At 41.5% G+C, this 19,352-nt stretch overlaps 2 protein-coding genes across 8 annotated transcripts in view; one reads left to right on the top strand and one right to left on the bottom strand.

Annotated features, from left to right (window-relative positions):
* The first annotated feature begins 285 nt into the window (after nucleotides 1-285).
* LOC112218198 (mucin-2) lies at nucleotides 286-14,658 on the top strand. 2 transcript variants are annotated; one of them, XM_024378801.2, is made up of 3 exons: nucleotides 287-493; nucleotides 913-961; nucleotides 9,862-14,658. In XM_024378801.2, exon 3 carries the CDS (start codon nucleotides 9,877-9,879, stop codon nucleotides 13,516-13,518), a length of 3,642 nt encoding a protein of 1,213 aa, XP_024234569.2. In that variant the 5' UTR covers nucleotides 287-493; nucleotides 913-961; nucleotides 9,862-9,876; the 3' UTR covers nucleotides 13,519-14,658. The 2 variants fall into 2 exon arrangements, with proteins under 2 accessions (XP_024234570.2, XP_024234569.2); XM_024378802.2 differs by lacking the exon at nucleotides 913-961 and having other exon boundaries at nucleotides 286-493.
* Nucleotides 3,859-19,352, bottom strand: part of LOC112218199 (non-muscle caldesmon) — a 60,893-nt gene continuing 45,399 nt past the window's right edge. For 4 of the 6 annotated variants that reach the window (XM_024378808.2, XM_024378809.2, XM_024378804.2 and 1 more), the window contains 4 exons: nucleotides 16,388-16,486; nucleotides 15,351-15,434; nucleotides 15,120-15,231; nucleotides 3,859-5,268 (listed from right to left, as the gene is read on the bottom strand). In XM_024378808.2, coding sequence (XP_024234576.1) covers nucleotides 5,246-5,268; nucleotides 15,120-15,231; nucleotides 15,351-15,434; nucleotides 16,388-16,486 — 318 coding nt within the window. In that variant the 3' untranslated portion in view covers nucleotides 3,859-5,245. The remainder of the gene's footprint in view (nucleotides 5,269-15,119; nucleotides 15,232-15,350; nucleotides 15,435-16,387; nucleotides 16,487-19,352) is intronic. The other 2 variants (XM_024378805.2, XM_024378807.2) reach the window with 2 other exon arrangements.

The following is a 19,352-nucleotide window of genomic DNA, read 5'->3' on the forward strand; positions in this document are numbered from 1 at the left end:
AGCTTCATTAAGACCCTTACAGATATGCGATATCATGAATTTCCCTCTTTAACTGTGTTATGGGTGCCTGATTGGACTGATTTATTAGGCGGACTATGTTGTGCCCTGGCTGGAGCTGTGATTGGTTAACATTTCGGTCGAATTGGCAGAGAAAAGCTTCTTGAGCTGAGCTGGCTCATGCTTTCCTGCAGGGGGCGCCACTCTGAAAGAGTATTTTTCAGAGAGGAGGATCTGGTCACCGCAGCGAGGGGTGGTGATATCTAAGGTGCTATGGCCACCCCCTGACTGGCTGACGGTCGCAGTTAGCGCGCTATCACGACGGAGCACATTCTGAGCTTAGGGCTCAGATTTTATTTTTGGACTGCCATGGAGACTGGCCCTTCCATTTGTAGGAAGGGGGTAGAGTTGCGCTCAACATGAGCCTTCCGCTCTGACACTCCGGGCTGGGACAAGCAGGCAGCAGCCTGCCGACCCCCAAGCAGCAGTCACACAGGTAAATACACTACAATTTCTTTTCGACAGCTCGTAGTAATGTGTTTATGCTATTGGCTGGGTGGTAGAGCACTGAGACAGGTGTTAGAGCTGTTGAAGACAGCCCCCAGGAGGCTGTACTGTATACTGTAGCCCCATTATGGCTCAAACGATTTGACATGTCTTCAAAGAGCAAAGGGATTTTCGATGCAATGTTAAAGCTTTGTATTTCGGGTGTTGCATTCCAGGAGTCATAACTGGAACGAGATAGCATCATGGTTAAAACAATAATGGTTTATGTTCTGATACTCCTACACTACTTGGGTATGTTAACCTATGAACATATAACACACAGGGTGGTAGAATGTTTATTGTTGAAGTACAAGCTGGTACAGTGTTTTAAGTTGAATCTGTAAATGTTTTTGCTTTTTCAAATGTAAGGGGACTCCCCTGTCCGGGCGTGTTTGTCAACTGTATTAAGCATTACCTGGTAAGCTCAATGCTGTTATATTTGTTTTATAGCTTTACTGATCATGTGCTCATAAACTAAATGCATGTGCATGTTTTTAGGGGTAGGGGATGGGAGATTTTTCTTCCCACCTAAGGTGGACACCCAAAAGCCATTGTATGATGCATGGCTATTATTACCCTTTCCTCTTTTGAACTTGCATCTTGGAGGTGCTCCAAAAGCCTAACCTACCAGAGCCTTAAAAGGATGACCTCCTCTCATGTATCAGGAGGCAGGTCCAGTCTCTGTTACTGTAGCAGAGTGGCCCCTTTAAAACATGATCAGAAGTGGCCTACATTTGAGTTTGACTACTTGCAGAGGCCTCAAACAGCCATATTCAACTGGTGGACCGCGGTCCGGATCCGGAACATGGACCACGTGTACTGACTTGAACTCAGTTGTGCTTTCAACTTAATGCTGCTGAAAGTTGTAGTAGTGGAATGCACACGGTGCAATTTTGAAATTTGGTAGTGCATAATCAGTTTTCCTCTTGTCATGTCATTCACTGACAGACCATAGAGAGCTATTTCTAACATGCCAAAAATATAGAGTAGATCAATTACTAGCCCATGTTAGCTAGGTAGGTAAGTTAGGCTAACCAGCTAGGCTAACCAGCTAGGCTAACCAGCTATCTAAATCTTGTAGTTATCATGGCCATATTATGTGCCCAGGGGCCTCGACATGTCAAGACGTGTAGAATTGCAGGAAATGTGCTTTAAATCTGCACACTTTTCTCTCCGCCCCATGGCAAAATAGGTATAATTACAGCAAATGAGCTTTAAAACTAGTTAGGGATAGGCGGGACGCAAATGTCTCAACTGGCCAATTGCCAGGGAAAATGCAGAGCGCCAGAATCAAATTAAATACTATAAAATTCAACATTTCATTAAATCACACATGTAAGATACTCAATTAAAGCTACACTCGTTGTGAATCCAGCCAACATGTCAGACTTTAAAAATGCTTTTCGGCGAAAGCATAAGAAGCTATTATCTGATAGCCTGCACCATCTGCACCAGCAGTAAACAAAGGAGTTAGCATATTTCAACCCTGCAGGCGCTACACAAAACGCTGAAATAAAATATAAAACATGCATTACCTTTGACGAGCTTCTTCTGTTGGCACTCCAATATGTCCCATAAACATCACAAAAGGTCCTTTTGTTTGATTAATTCCGTCCATATAGATCCAAAATGTCAATTTCTAAAGCGCGTTTGATCCAGAAAAAAACAGCTTACAAAAAACGCGACGTCACTACAAAATATTTCAAAAGTTGCCTATAAACTTTGCCAAAATATTTCAAACTACTTTTGTAAACAACTTTAGGTATTTTTAAACGTTAATAATCGATCAAATTGTAGACGGGCAATCTGTGTTCAATACAGGAATGAAAACAAACCAGCGCCACTTTTCACATCTTGCGCAACTCACAAATTGTACCCAGTTCCTAGTTGGCCTACTTCTTCATTGCACAAAGGAATAATCTCAACCAAATTCCAAAGACTGGTGACATCCAGTGGAAGCTGTAGGAACTGAAAACAGGTTCCTAAGAAATATTCCTTGGCAATAACAAGCCAGGGAACAGAGAGAGGCAAAAAAAAAATCTGAACAGTTAGTCCTCGGGGTTTTGCCTGCTACATAAGTTCTGTTATACTCACAGACATGATTCAAACAGTTTTAGAAACTTCAGAGTGTTTTCTATCAAAATCTATGAATAATGTGCATATCTTATATTCTTGGCATGAGTAGCAGGAAGTTGAAATTGGGCATTGATTGGTCTATGATCAACGAGAGGGTTGTAAACAGTTTTAACAGTTTGGGTTCACATGGGTTGTGAGCAGTTTTTTTCTTAATACACCAATAATAGACAATATCCATCCGGACCTTTGCCACCTAGGACATTTGTGTGACCGTACCTTCTCAAATAGTAGTTTAGTGTCCCTGGCCTAAATCATACAAACCTACATAAAAAAAAGATTTAAGTAAAAAAGGTATTTGATGTGCCATTATACATGCAATTTCCATTATTAAACAAGACAGAAGGTTGTGAGAGATAAATATGATATCCTGACTTGTAGGCTTATGACATTCCTTTTCAATCTAAATACAGCTATCAAGGTCTGAACTTTAAAAGGTTTACAGCCATCAAGGTTTAAAAAAGATACGGGTCAAGATCTTCCAATTATATCATTTGTTTACTGTGCATAAAAAAACTCTGACCTACTCAAATGGCCATGACCACAAGTGACATCACGGGGGTCAAATGCTCAACATTCACTTTCACTCTCAATCAATACTTGGACCTGTAGGTTGCAGGCCAAGTATGGCTGCCAGTCAGACCTCACAGTCACAGTAACAGTATCTAACTGCCCAGACCTCATAGTGTCACAGTAATACAGAATATAAAAACATGTAATATACCAGCAACATAGTTTTTGTCATAGTCATTTGTACAATAAACCCACAGGCACAAGTGTCAGTGTCTTCACACATTACTTTGCCTTGTTGTTATGTACAGTACAGTAATTAGACCAATATATGCTCTTAGGTTCTATCTGATATGCATAAGCAGCCCCTCAGGTATTATCTCGGCCATTGATTTACTGTCCCCGTCGAGTGAAAGTGATGCACCCTGCCTGTACAGGACATGACTGAGCATCTATAGAAGGGAGCAGGTGATCAGCTGCCCTCCTCTCTACTCTCTGCCTAAAATTAGGCCAAGGAACCTTCCAGTATCAGCTGTGAGGCCTTAATTGCAGGGAGTGTTAAACTTGACTGCCCTCCTTCGCTTTCCACTCACTACGCCTCTTTACCCTCTGCAAATGGCAGTTGTCTAGCTGCGTAAAATGTACTGAACAAAATGCTACGAACCAAATACATACATCATCATATAAAATGCTTTATTTCATGTCAGAAACAAATAGGTTTAAGGTAAAGAAAGTCTTAACACAAAAAAAAAGCAGAAATCACAATATTGTCACATTAGTAGCATAAGTAAGGATGTGAAAAACCCCAGTGTGCATCACTGGAAACAGAATCATGGTTAAATGGCAGGATGAAATGTTAGTGTGTGTGAAATAAAGTGGAAATAATACGACAGACAAGCAATGTTCTCTTACCAGGTTATTCAGTTACCAAAAAACAATTTGGCATTTCAATGCAGAATTTTATGCATGAAAAAAAAAGAGATGAATCGCTTAAAAGCCATTGTAGCCTAGTGTTTAACACCTTATTCATGCTGATGTCTGGATAATCTCTGTGCTCAAATAAATGCCAGAAGAAAAACACATTTTTTAAACATGATATTACAAATAACGGGCTCAGTGACTAAACTTCCCAAACCTGGAAATATGACAGAGTTACCATTTCATATTCTAAGCTTGGGTTTTACGTTCCTTTCTGCATAATTTCCAACATACATGTACTGTAAATGCATTCACCTTTTCAATGGCATAAACAAAGAAAGAAAGAAAAAACCATTGAGTAAAAAACAAACATTCATACTGTATATACATAAACATATGTGGCATATACTTTTGACAAGTAACCAAATATAGACCGAGTGTACAAAACATTAAGGACACCTTCCTAATATTAATCCCTCCCCACACACACACTTTTGCCCTCAGAACTTTCTCAATTTGTCGGGGCATGGACTCTACAAGGTGTCAAAAGCGTTCCACAGGGATGCTGGCCCATGTTGACTCCAATGCTGCCCACAGTTGTGTTAAGTTGGCTGGATGTCCTTTGGGTGGTGGACCATTCTTGATACTCACCAGAAACTGTCGAGCGTGAAAAACACAGGAACGTTGCAGTTCTTGACACAAACCGGTGCGTGAATGACACACACACAATACATGTCTAAATTGTCTTAAGGCTTAAAAATCCTTTTTTAATGTGTCTCCTCCCCTTAATCTACACCCATGGAAGTGGCTTAAACAAGTGACATCAATAAGGGGTCAGCTTTCACCTGGATTCATCTGGTCAGTCTATGTCACGGAAACAGCAGATGTTTTGTACATGTCTGGAGATGAAATGGAATTGGGGAGTTCTCATTGCTTTGTACAAACTGAATATACAGACACACAAAACAAAGCAATGGCTAACCATTTTTAAAGTTCTCTAAAATGACCTACTAAAGGTGGTAGGAAAGGTATAAAGGTATGCTACTTCAGGATATCATCACAGGGTTGGCTGACAAGCAAACGGTGTTGTTGAAGTTCATACCGTCTTGAGAAGAAAGTCATTGCCACCAACACATGTTTTTCAATATTCACCATGGGGTAGGTCTGAAAAAGAAATAAAAACGCTTTTCAGATGTTTGTTTACCAAAGGTGTGTCGATTGTGTTTTTGATGGTCAATGAATAAGTCAGCCACTGATATACACTCTTCGAAAAAAAGGGTTCCAAAATAATTATTTGCAGAGGGACCAGGGTTTGGAAGACGAAGGTTCTTTGGAAGGTTCGACATAGAACCCTTCTGAATATGAACACGCTTTTTATCGTATTTCTCTTTCTTTCTGTAGTGACTTGAGCGTTAGTGTTTACCTCAGTGTTTAAACCTGCACCCTGTAGAGTTTTAAAAAGGTTTTAAACTCTACCTACAATGCCTTCGGAAAGTATTCAGACCCCTTGACTTTTTCCACTCCTCCCGAGTGGCACAGTGGTCTAAGGCACTACATCGCAGTGCTAGAGGCGTCACTGCAGATCCAGGTTTGATCCCGGGCTGTGTCGCAGCCGGCCGATATGCAGCATTTACAGTGAATGCAGTCTCCTCTAAAGCGGGAACATTGCCTTTAAATTTCAATATGCTGAACTTCCACAACGCAGATTGAATAGAGCCCTAATTCTGTAAAGAGGTAAATTAACACTCAGTGATGTAAAATAACCCCATGTATTGGTGTGTTGGAGTGTGATTGTGTTATTTTTACTCTATGCTGAGTAAAACACTCAAAACCATGCCCATTATTATCATATTTTCCAGCATGCTCTACAGCAGGTTGATTTTTAGAATTGTTTGCCTAACTATCTGTGTTATTGCATGTACAATTATTGACTGATCTTATGCCACATAAAGATAAATAACATAGGTTTTTCTAAACTAATCCAATCTGTTAGTAGCCAGAATTATTGCACTCGTTACTGAGATGGTTGTTCCAGTTTAGATGGTTTAGGTAGTCTCATATATACATTTTCCCTACCCTGGCAGTCATTCTGAAAGCAGGTTGCAAGTGATTACAAACAACTCTGGTTGATGTCCGCACCCGTGGAAATGTAATTAGCATAATCAAAAAATCCCCATAAAAATCTGTCAGTTTAAGCTAGAGATATCGCAATCCACCGCATCCGACTATGTCGCACTTCTGCATCTGCGGTGAAAGGTGACAATGCTAGAGTGGTGTTTTGTCAGACCATGAGACCCGAAAATTGTTTTTCTCACAAAATCATCTGTAGTTTCCAAATGGTTTGGCCTACAAACTATACTGAACAAAAATATAAACGCAACATGCAATAATTTCAACAATTTTACCGAGTTACATTTCAGTTCAGGAAATCAGTCAATTGAAATAATTTCATTAGGCCCTAATCTATGGATTTCATATGACCGTGCAGGGGCGCAACCATGGGTGGGCCTAGGAGGGCATAGGGTCACCCACTTGGGAGCTAGGCCCACCCACAGGGTAGCCAGGCCCAGCCAATCATAATTAGTTTTTCCCCACGAAAGGGATTTATTACAGACAGAAATTCTTGTTTCATCAGTTGTCTGGTCTCAGACAATCCTGCAGGGGAAGAAGCTGGATGTGGAAGTCCTGGGCTGGCGTGGTTACATGTGGTCTGCGTGAGGCCGGTTGGATGGACAGCCAAATTCTCTAAAACAATGTTGGAGGCGGCTTATGGTAGAGATATTAACATTAAAATCTCTGCCAACAGCTCTGGTGGACATTCCTGCAGTCAGCATGCCAATGGCACTCTTCCTTAAAGCTTTAGACATCTGTGGCATTGTGTTGTGTGACAAAACTGCACATTTTAAAGTGGCCTTTTATTGTCCCCAGCAGAAGGTGCACCTGTGTAATGATCATGCTGTTTAATTAGTTCCTTGATATACCACACCTGTCAGATGGATGGATTATCTTGGCAAAGGAGAAATTCTCACTAACAGGAATGTAAACTCATTTGTGCCAAAAAATTTGACAAATCATTTTTGGGATCCTTTATTTCAGCTCATGAAACATGGGACCAACAATTTACATATTGCGTTTATATATTTGTTCAGTATATTATGACCACTCTATGGAACATGATGGTGTTCTCAGTTTTGCTCTATGACTCCGTTTTGCCCACAAGCGTCTTGGGACTTATCTGAAGTTGGTACAGTTGATCTGCCAACTTCTGTCTGTAGCATCTGAACAGTATGGGCTACACACTACTATGTGCAAAGGTGAGACTCTCACGAACATGTACATGTTGGGTGTTTAGTGCCAAAAACAGGGGGTTAAAAACATGTTAAAAAAAATATAACAAATGTTTCCTGATCTTTTTTTACAGTGTCATACGAAAGTATTCACCCCCCTTTGCATTTCTCCTATTTTGTTCCCTTAAAACCTGGAATTAAAATATAATTTAGTTTTTTTATCATTTGATTTGCACAACATGCCTACCATTTTGAAGATGCAAAATGAAAAAAAATGTGTGAAAACAAACAAGAAATAAGACAAAAAAACTGAAAACTTGATCGTGCATAACTATTCACCCCCCCAAAGTCAATACTTTGTAGAGCCACGTTCTGCAGCAATTACAGCTGCAAGTCTCTTGGGATATGTCTCTATAAGCTTGGCACATCTAGCCACTGGGATTTCTGCCCATTCAAGGCAAAACTGCTCCAACTCCTTCAAGTTGGAAGGGTTCCTGCTGGTGTACAGCAATCTATAAGTCATACCACAGATTCTCCATTGGATTGAGGTCTGGGCTTTAACGAGGCCATTCCAAAACGTTTAAATGTTTCCCCTTAAACCACTCGAGTGTTGCTTTAGCAGGATGCTTAGGATCATTGTCCTGCTGGAAGGTGAACCACCGTCCCAGTCTCAAATCTCTGGAAGACTGAAACAGGTTTCCTTCAATAATTTCCCTGTATTTAGCGCCATCCATCAATCCTTCAAATCTGAGCAGTTTCCCAGTCCCTGCCGATGACAAGAATGCTTTTCTTGGGGTGATGAGAGGTGTTGGGTTTGTGCCAGACATAGCATTTTTCTTGATTGCCAAAAAGCTCAATTTTAGTCTCATCTGAACAGCGTACCTTCTTCCATATGTTTGGGGAGTCTCCCACATGCCTTTTGGCGAACACCAAACGTGTTTGCTTATTTTTTTCTTTAAGCAATGGCTTTTTTCTGGCCACTTTTCCGTCAAGCCCAGCTCTGTGGAGTGTACGGCATAAAGTGGTCCTATGGAAAGGTACTCCAATCTCCGCTGTGGAGCTTTGCAGCTCCTTCAGGGTTATCTGTGGTCTCTTTGTTGCCTCTCTGATTAATGCCCTCCTTGCTTGGTCCGTGAGTTTTGGTGGGCGGCTCTCTCTTGGCAGGTTTGTTGTGGTGCCATATTCTTTCCATTTTTTAATAATTAATTTAATGGTGGATTTAATGGTGCTCCGAGGGATGTTCAACGTTTCTGATATTTTTTATATTTTTTATAACCCAACCCTGATCTGTATTTCTCCACAACTTTGTCCCTGACCTGTTTGGAGAGCTTCTTGGTCTCCTTGGCCACTTGCTTAGTGGTGTTGCAGACTCTGGGGCCATTCAGAACAGGTGTATATACACTGAGATCATCTGACAGATCATGTGACACTTAGATTGCACACAGGTGGACTTTATTTAATTAATTGTGTGACTTCTGAAGGTAATTGTTTGCACCAGATCTTATTTAGGGGCTTCATAGCAAAGGGGTGAATACACATGCATGCACCACTTGTCCTCTTTTTTTGTTCTTTTTTTTGAAACAAGTAATATTTTTCATTTCACTTCACCAATTTGGACTATTTAGGACTATTTTGTGTATGTCCATTACATGAAATCCAAATAAAAATACATTTAAATTACAGGTTGTAATGCAACAAAATAGGAAAAACGCCAAGGGGAGTGAATACTTTTGCAAGGCACTGTATATCGCTCAGATATAGGACAAACACTTCAGAACAAACTTCCTTTAGATGTTTTTGGGGGGGACTATCTTTTCTTTCATGTAGTGAATCTGTTATTCAATGCGTTTGTATGGGCTAATGGCAGTAAGGCCCAACATTGTTTTCATTAAAAATAATTGTTTTATAACACCACCACTGTGGCCCTCAAAGAAAGGCATTATGGTATGTGTCATGTATTGTAAATACTAATATGGCTGGTGTAACCGTTCAGAGGGTTCTAGGAAGAAGATAAGGGTTCTTGGTAGAACACTTCATAGACGGTTTTAGGAAGGATCTTAAGATAATAAAGGGGTTCTTCATAGAACCATTTATAAAAGGTTCTAGGTAGAACCCTACGCAAAATGAAGAACCCTATATGGTTCTATTTAGCACCTTTTTTTCTAAGTGTGTATACCATGGGTCGAGATGGGGGTAGAGAGCAGCTCTAAGGGGCTGTTGAATTTGGGGGTGGAGAGCAGCTCTAAGGATACGTTGAATTTGGGGGTGGAGAGCAGTTCTCAGGATACGTTGAATTTGGGGGTGGAGAGCAGCTCTAAGGAGATGTTGGATTTGGGGGTGGAGAGCATCTCTAAGGAGATGTTGGATTTGGGGGTGGAATTGATTGTAAACTGCCCCTTTTCTTCTAACACAATACCGTATCATTGATAACCAAAGAAATATTCCTCACACTGTCTTATATTCTTTACAGGGGGTTAAACTGCTCATGGCTGCCAGTTATAGCAATGTCACTGAACCAGGCCTGCTGTCCCAGCAGTACCCTCCAGCTCTACTGCCCAAGCCTGGCAAGGAAAATGTTAGACTCCAGAAACTACTCAAGAAAACAGAGAAAAAAATCAAGAAAAAAGCTTCCCCTGAAACGGCAAAGACACCGGTCCCTTTCCGCTCAAACCTCTCCCCTGTGAATGAAGCAAGCCCTGACTTGGAACACAGTGATCACTCAACCCCTCCTAAAACCCCAGAGGCACCCTTCTACACACAGCACCCTAGATTCGCTGTCAGGCCAGCCTATCGGCATGTGCCATCCCCTTACCCGCAACAACAAGGAGCAACTTTTGGTGGTACAACAAGGTTCTCCCCAAAGCCATATGCTGCTCCAGGACCCACCTTCCCCCAGCATGTGGCCCCACTCTACACATTTACTCCAACAGCCCCATCACCCATTCCAGGGCCAGTCTCACATGCAGTGGCACCCACAACTCCTGTGCCAACTTCCTCTGTGCCTGAAGTGACAATCACAACTGCTGCTCAAATTGCTCCTCCAGTCCCTGCTCCAGTTGCTCTTGTCACAGTCACTTCTGCTGCCACACAATCTACTCTGCGACTAGCCCCAGTAGTAATACACCGCAAAAGTCCAAGTCCACGGTTTAAAGCTACCGAAGCTACACTAAAAGCACCCAAACCGATGTTTGATGTCCGTCAAATTCGGGTATATACTGCATCTAAGTCCCCCCTGCATGATTACACTGGAAAGACATTTACTGCAGACACATTACCTCGGAGTAGAACACCCACATCAGACATCAGAAGGGTAATAACACCAACAGCTGAAATCAGAAGGAGTGCAACACCGGCATCTGAAGTGAAAAGCAATTTAACTTCGACATCAGAAATCAAAAGAGTTGCAACGTCTAAAATGAATCAAGGTACAACGCCGACATCGGAAATCAAAAGAAGTTTAACACCGACACCTGAAGTTAAAAGGAGTGCAACACCTACATCTGGGGTAAAAAGAGGTTTAACGTCCAGACCTGAAATCCAAAGGAGTACAACGCCTACATCTGGGGTAAAAAGAGGTTTAACGTCCAGACCTGAAATCCAAAGGAGTGCAACACCTACATCTGGGGTAAAAAGAGGTTTAACGTCCAGACCTGAAATCCAAAGGAGTGCAACACCTACATCTGGGGTAAAAAGAGGTTTAACGTCCAGACCTGAAATCCAAAGGAGTGCAACGCCTACATCTGAAGTGAAAAGAGCTAAAACGCCAACTCATGACTTTTTAACACCAAGAACTAATTTAGGTCGACCTAAGACACCCTCATATCGTGTGTCCCGTGCCAAAACACCTGTTATTGAAATATCAAGACCCAACCCACTTTTATTTGCTGTCTCACCCATTACTATAGATGCACATAGATCTAAAACACCAACACCTGGTTCTAATTCTGCCAATCCATCTTTGTCTGGTTCTCAAAATCTGCCAATGTCTGAGCCTTCAAAATCCCCATCAAATAGTCAGGGTGCAAGAACTCCAAATGGGGAAGTGACATCAAAAGAGACTCCTACACCTAAATCACCTCCTGAAAACACTTTAAAACCAGAGGCTCCTCGACAAAAAGCTCTAATAGTTGAGTCTACCAGACCAAAGACCTCTACAGCTTCATTAGGCTATCAAAGACCAAAGACCCCAACAAATGTCACAACAACTCCCACAGAACCCTCATATCAAAGACCCAAGACTCTAACCAAAGAAACACTAAAGCCTACAGCACACTCATATGGGTACCAAAGACCCAATACTCCAACAATTATCACACTAAAGCCTACTGCACCCTCCTATCAAAGACCCAAGACTCCAACAAAAAAAACACTAGAGCCTACAGAACCCTCATATGGGTACCAAAGACCCAAGACTCCAACCAAAGACACATCAAAATCTACAGCATCCTCAGATGGGTATCGAAGGCCCAAGACTCCAACCAATGAGACACCAAAGCCTACTGCACCATCATATGGATATCAAATTCCCAAGACACCCTCGAATGAAGAGCCTAAACCAATGACTCCAACAATCGGGTATCAAAGGTCAACAACACCAGTAGTTGGGTATCAAAGACCACAACCACCAGCAGGTTATCAAAGACCAAAGACTCCCACAGCTGGGGTATCATCCATTGGATTTCAAAGGCCCAATACACCAACATATGTGGCCCCTAAATCAACCCATACATATTATGGGTTGACTCCTGCTGCATATGTTGCCCATGGTGGAATCCAACGTGTCTCACCTTCATTCGGCATATCCAGGTCTAAGACGCATGCTCTAGAGGAATCTAAAACCACAACGCAAGGGTTGGAAGCATCTAACATACCTACCCAAGAGTTACTTGTAAAAACACTTCCTTTGCCCATGGTGTCCAACCAGGAAGCATCCTTCAAAGAAAAAATCCATTTAAATGAGGCCATAATATCCACGACTCCAGCAGATAAGCTTCTGCTTCCAATAATTGTTGTTACACAAGCTGAAGATGTCTCAGAACCAAGCGTATCCATAGCTGTAACCAGCAAAATGGCAACTCCTGTTTCAGAAACACCAAAGGTTAAAACTGTGGCCAACACAAGACCATGGGCTAAATCTCCAACACCCGAGACTAAGAAACCAGAGGTTAAAACCCCAACTCATGGAGTCATCCCAAAACCAAAGACACCCACCACAGAAACCCAACACCCTGTGCCTTCTGCTGCAAACAAAGATGCCAGCAAGACAATACCTCCTGTCTCAAAAACAGAATCTCCTGTGGCTAAAGCCAGGGTACAACAAGAAGAGTTAAAGGAATCACCAGAGCCTAAAACGCCCACCAAAGCAACCTCTGAGTCTAAACCAGCAGGGGCAAAGCCGACTACTTCTTCTCCACTTGGAAAGACCTCAGCTCCTGAGAAGCCTTCGGTGGCTGTTCAGTCTCCGGCTAAGCCAAAGGATAACCAAGAAGCCCAACCTGAAAAGGTGGTGTCAGCTCCATCCACACCATCAACAGAGAAGGAAGAGGGAAAAGACTCTTTCCCAGCAGCTGCACCCCTTCTTAAAGTGATCCAAAAGCCAAAGGGCATGATGAAGTCTAAACTCAGTGGTTGGTCACGGCTCAAGAAGCATATGGTGGTGGAAGAAGAACCACCTACGTTCCCAGAATCAAATCCTATGAAAGACACTGCAAAGGGAACTGAGCAGGAGGGAGGTGAAGCGAAACCGGATGAAACGGTGTCATTTAAAGACATGGTGGCAGCTGTAACGGCTGACGATCCTCCCAAGGCAGCGAAGAAGTGGGATTCTCTTCTCTTTGATATGTTCTCCTCTAAAGAGAAGATTATGCAGGTGATTGAAGCTAGCAAAAGTGAGGAGGAGAAAAAAGAGCAGCCAAAGGATGCACCAAAAGAAATTCCATCCTTCGCCCATCGTCTGCCTGTCCTCCTTTTCAGCCCAAAGTTTGATGCCAAAAGGCTAAGAGAGGCTGCATCAAGGCCACTTACAAAAATTTCGACAGTATTTGAGATGGGTCTCATAGGGCGTAAAAATAAAGATGAGGAACCAAAAGACTTTAACAGAACAGCTAGAGGGTTCACCTGTCCTTAAACCATGTCTCTTTGGACTGGTAAAGATGAAACAGAAGAACATTTTGAAAAATTCTGTTAAATGTTTTGTGTACAGGTGTAGACATAGTAGTCATAATGTACAGGTCCTGTGTAATAGTCTCTCTGCTTGACACAGGGTACAATATTTAAGACGGTCTCTTAGGGAATGTGGTCTGAACTTGACATCTGACTACGTTACGGATGTGTCTGAATGTCTCTTTCTCTGACAGTATGAAAATATTACCTTGAAAATCAGAGCAGAAGGAAAAATATATTTTTGTCTTAAAGGAATTCAGACATCTCGTGAGATTAAAATGTACAAAGATTAAGTAAATCTCAGAGCTTCTTTTTTGTCCACTGTTAAACCATGATAGGAGAATGAATGACTTTTGCAGACCTCCACACATCTTTTTTTAAAATGTGGTCCTGAGACTGTAGTGTAATGCATTTAGGCACACCACCTACTGAAAACTAGACTGAACAGTATATTGATGCAGGATTTGGTTATCGGAAGAAATCTGACTCCAGGGGATTCAGAGTAATGTAACCAAATAAGGATGAAAAAGGAAGAGAGAATGAAAGTAGAAGGAGAGTATATTTCTCCAAATGGTGCTATTTCCGTACGTTTTTCAAATACACTTTAGATATTCAGGCGCTTCTTAGAAGGTAGAATGTTTGATGACACTACATATGCTAATGCCAGCTTTGCCATCTTCTTTTTTAGGTGTACAGGTCATTGAGAGTGTTATTTGAGATCTTGGGTTGCTAACTCCTGGGGGATGAGGAAACTATATGAAGGAAGTGTTTGACCTTTGGCATGGATGGATGAGGGGTCAGCGGGAGGCCTTGTGGGATATGGAGGCAAGTGATGATAAATGCGAAGAAAAATGTATACAGTAAGTACTTAGGGCAGATTCCTAATTTGAGATCCACAAATTTCCCAATTGACATCAATGCAGGATTAACGTGAGAGTTAAATTTAGCATGTTTCACAGAGTTTTCAAATATGCAGCTTTCAAACGAGGTACCCAGAAGAGTCAAGAGCTGAGAGTGACATTTGACCTTAAGGTTCTCTAGGTTCTTGTTATTGATGCTTTACGTTTGTGTTTCATGCATGGACTATATAAAAAGATTAAGAACATTATCTCCTATTGACAGAGTGATGTTCAACCGTTTTGCAATCTGATGTTTATCTGTATAAGTGTACAGTAAATGTTATTTTCTATATATTTTTGATAAAAGAGAAAAAAAAAAAACTTGAATAGGAAAATGCTGATTTTGGTTTATGTTTGACATAGAAAGTTCATCTTGAACTACAGAATGAAATAGAGAAAATGTATTCTGTAGTGAAGATAATGGTCACAGCAAGGTCAAGGGCAAAGCTATTGCCCTTTTGGTGTTTGATAAAATAAATATTATATATATATATATTATTGAATTGTAGCTGGTATTTTGTCTATAATTGTTGGTTTTTATCTGCAGGACCAGCAGAATAAAAAGGTGTTTTTTGCCTAAGAAAATATGAGTTATTATTGGACTACTCATGGTAATTACAGTAATGTTTTAAAGTGTATGATTATTGTATAGACCCAGTCATCGCACCTGCTTTTCCATTGGTGTATTCATCCATATATTCATCATCATCAACAGGAATCTTCACATACTTGCCATGAGCAGTCATCACAAATTTGTACCTTTTACCAGATGGATTGCCCTGAAAAGCATAGGGACTGATTTAGAACAGAAATCATTTGCCACAGTAAATACACTGAGTTTGTCACAGAATATTCAAATACTGTATGTGTATGTCTGCGAGCGAGTGAGCGTGCTCACCTTTGCCCCTAATCTCCCAGGGGATGTTTCTCCAATGATCTCCCACATGTTCTTTTTCTGCATCACGTCACCAGCTTTTACATCCTGGGGAATGAACAGCACCAAACATAAACTCAGCTGTATATCAAATGATTTTGTCAGCCATGCAAGACAAGCAATCCTCTTGGCTTTGGTTCTGAACCGCCACAACAGAATTACACCCCAGAAGGGGGCAGCCTTGGATGAAGCTCACTGCACCAACGCTCCTCTGATTCTCCGCATGCCTGTACACAGCTGTACTGCAAACACTTACGTGTGGAAGAGTTCAGAAGGAAACTGAGAGGGAATGAAAGCGAGAGGGGCAGTTACCTTGAGAAGGGAGGACATGAAGAGAGTTGAAATGAGAAGACTGAGGAAGGAAAGTAAAGGAAGTAGATACACAAATGTTTCACTAATGCTGTATTTTGATGAAAAGGATTCAGTCTCTGTAAAGGGGATGCGACACCCCGTGTGTCATCATACAACAGTGTCCAACCTTAAGCCACCTATGTAAAGGGGATGCCAGTGCTAGAGAATAGTGACAGGGAAGCCATTTGTGGTAGTGTATATTCCACAGGTAATCTCTTGTGAGCAGAATACATAAACATAAATGGTACCATAGATCTCTTTATAGACCTCTTTATACTATGGGCACTGACAGCTAAGCATTAGTTCCGGTGCTTGGGTTTGTCGTCACAGGTTATTTAGACAAATCATGAAATCATCTTGATTTTCAGAAAGGGAGAAGACATTTGGCTCATAAACTTGTCCGTAACTTGCAGAGAGAGAGGTTGGAGCTCCTTGTTCTGGTTCCATTCCTTGTTCTAGCATCTCTTCATCGCCTCTCTTAACACTTATGGAACCAGAACTTAATCAAGAAGCTGACCAACTAGCTATGCAAGACTTTAGTTCTGGGTTAACCAGGATTACTCAGGTGGAGACTGGTGAAATGCAGAGCCATATACAGTAAATGTATACCCATATATACTGTACATAGCTCTGTTCTGAGATAAACTTACAGCTGGTCTCGGGGGCGAGTTCCTGCTTGTGCCATCTGGGTTCCCCTTCACCCACTGGGTGATCAGGTCTGCCACACCCACCTTCAGACCCTCAGCATTCTGCTGACACACACACAGACATACGTCAACTCAGGCATTCAACAAGACACTTCCATTCATTATGTATTCGATAGTGTCTTGTGACAGTGACACATACATGTAGCTGTCCAGCACATAAAATAGGTTTGGTTTTGGGTGGGCAGGCTAACAGCTACTGCTACATACTATTGAATACCTCTGAGGTACAGGAGAGAGGGGCTGGGGGAAACCACACATTTGTGGTAGAGAGTAAAAATAAACTACAGCCTTCAGCGCCTCTGATCCCTACCGCCGTGGCTCACAGGGTGTTTGTTATTCCACTCGCCCCGGGTCAAGTTGCCATGCCTTTTCCGGATACCTCAAAGAACCTTGGCCTGCACACGATGAATGAGATGCAGTAATTAAACACATCAGGGAGAGTCAGGGGCTATGGCCTGGGGTGGGGTGGGAGGACTATAAACAGAGGTGTGAGATCACACCCATACAATAGCATGGAGAGAAGCATTAGGACTGATATATTTAGACATCTGCACAGTGTGAAAATGTATTTTGAAAGCGCTAGCTAGGTATGTCTGTGTCTCTAGTCTACAGTATAACTCAAGGCAGCTACTGTATGTAAAAGAGCATGTTTTGTATCCATAAGCACTGCTGCTAAATTGTTGCCGCCACTCCACTTTATATCTATACAGTACCAGTCAAAAGTTTGGACACACCTACTTATTCAAGGGTTTTTCTTTATTTTTACGATTTTCTACAGTGTAGAATAATAGTGAAGATATCACAAGTATGAAATAACACATATGGAATCATGTGGTAACCAAAAAAAGTGTTAAACAAATCAAAATATATTTTATATTTGAGATTCTTCAAAGTTTGCCTCGATGACAGCTTTGCACACTCTTGGCATTCTCTCAACCATCTTAGTTAGGAAGTCACTAGGGAATTCATTTCAATTACCATGTGTGCCTTGTTAAAAGTTAATTTGGGGAATTTCTTTCCTTCTTAATGTATTTGAGCTGATCAGCTGTGTTGTGACAAGGTAGGTGTGGTATACAGAAGATAGCCCTATTCGGTAAAAGACCAGTCTATATTATGCCAAGAACAGCTCAAATAAGCAAAGAGAAACAACAGTCCATCACTACTTTAAAACGTGAAGGTCAGTCAATCCGCAACATTTCAAGAACTTTGAAAGTCACAAAACCATCAAGCGCTATGATGAAACTGGCTCTCATGAGGACCGCCACAGGAAAGGAAGACCCAGAGCTACCTCTGCTGTATAAGTTCATTAGAGTTAACAGAAATTGCAGCACAAATAAATGCTTCACAGAGTTCATGTCAGAGACACATCTCAACATCAACTGTTCAGCGTAGACTGCGTGAATCAGTCCTTCATGGTATTATTGCTGCAAAAAAACACTACTAAAGGACACCAATAATAAGAAGACATTTGCTTGGGCCAAGAAACACGAGCAATGGACATTAGAGAGGTGGAAATCTGTCCTTGGGTCTGATGAGTCTTGAGATTTTTGAGATTCGATTTTTTGGTTCCAACCACGGTGCCTTTGTGAGATGAAGAGTAGGTGAACGGATGATCTCCGCATGTCTGTTTCCCAACATGAAGCATGGAGGAGGAGGTGTGATGTGTGGGGGTGCTTTGCTGGTGACACTGTCAGTGATTTATTTAGAATTCAAGGCACACTTAACCAGCATGTCTACCACAGCATTCTGCAGTGATACGCCATCCCATCTGGTTTGCGCTTAGTGGAACTATAATTTGTTTTTCAAAAGGACAATGACGCAACACTCCTCCAGGCTGTGTCAAGGCTATTTGACCAAGAAGGAGAGTGATGGAGTGCTGCATCAGATGACATTGCCTCCACAATCGGATAAGTTGGACCGCAGAGTGAAAGAAAAGCAGCCAACAAGTTCTCAGCATATGTGGGAACTCCTTCAAGACTGTTGGAAAAGCATTCCAGGTGAAGCTGGTTGAGAGAATGCCAAGAGTGTGCAAAGCTGTCATCAAGGCAAAGAGTTGCTACTTTGAAGAATCTCAAATATAACAAAAAGTTTGATTTGTTTGACACTTATTTGGTTACTACATAATTCCATATGTGTTATTTCAAAATTTTGATGTCTTTAAGATTATTCTACAATGTAGAAAATAGTAAAGATAAAGAAAAACCCTTGAATGAGTAGGTTTGTCCAAACGTTTGACTGGTACTAAGTATTCAGACCACTTGACACCTTGACTTTTTCCACGTTGCATTATAAAATAGATGACCTACGCGGAAGATTAAACTACCAACGGGACATTCAAAACTGTAATATCTTATCCTTTACGGATTCGTGGCTGAACAACGACACTATCAACATACAGCTGGCTGGTTAAAAAATGTACTGGCAGGAGAAAACAGCGGTGTCTGGTAAGAAAGGGGCGGCGGACTTTGTTTTTTTGTAAATAACAGGTGGTGCATGATATCTAAAGAAGTCTCGAGCTATTGCTCACCTGAGGAAGAGTATCTCATGATAAGATGTAGACCACACTATCTACCTAGAGTTTTCATCTGTATTTTTCATAGCTATTTATATACCACCACATACTGAGGCTGGCACTATAAGACAGCATTGAATGAGCTGTATTCCACCATAAGCAAACAAGAAAACGCTCACCCAGAGGCGGAGCTCCTAGTAGCCGGGGACTTTAATGCAGGGAAACTTAAATCCGTTTTTACCAAATTTCTATCAGCATGTTAAATGTGCAAACAGAGGGAATACACCACCTTTGTTCCACACACAGAGAATTATACAAAGATCTCCCTCGCCATCGATTTGGCAAATCTGACCGTAATTCGATCCTCCTGATTCCTGCTTACAAGCTCAAATTAAG

The sequence above is a fragment of the Oncorhynchus tshawytscha genome, linkage group LG19, assembly GCF_018296145.1.
Source record: "Oncorhynchus tshawytscha isolate Ot180627B linkage group LG19, Otsh_v2.0, whole genome shotgun sequence".
Taxonomy (NCBI): Eukaryota; Metazoa; Chordata; class Actinopteri; order Salmoniformes; family Salmonidae; genus Oncorhynchus; species Oncorhynchus tshawytscha.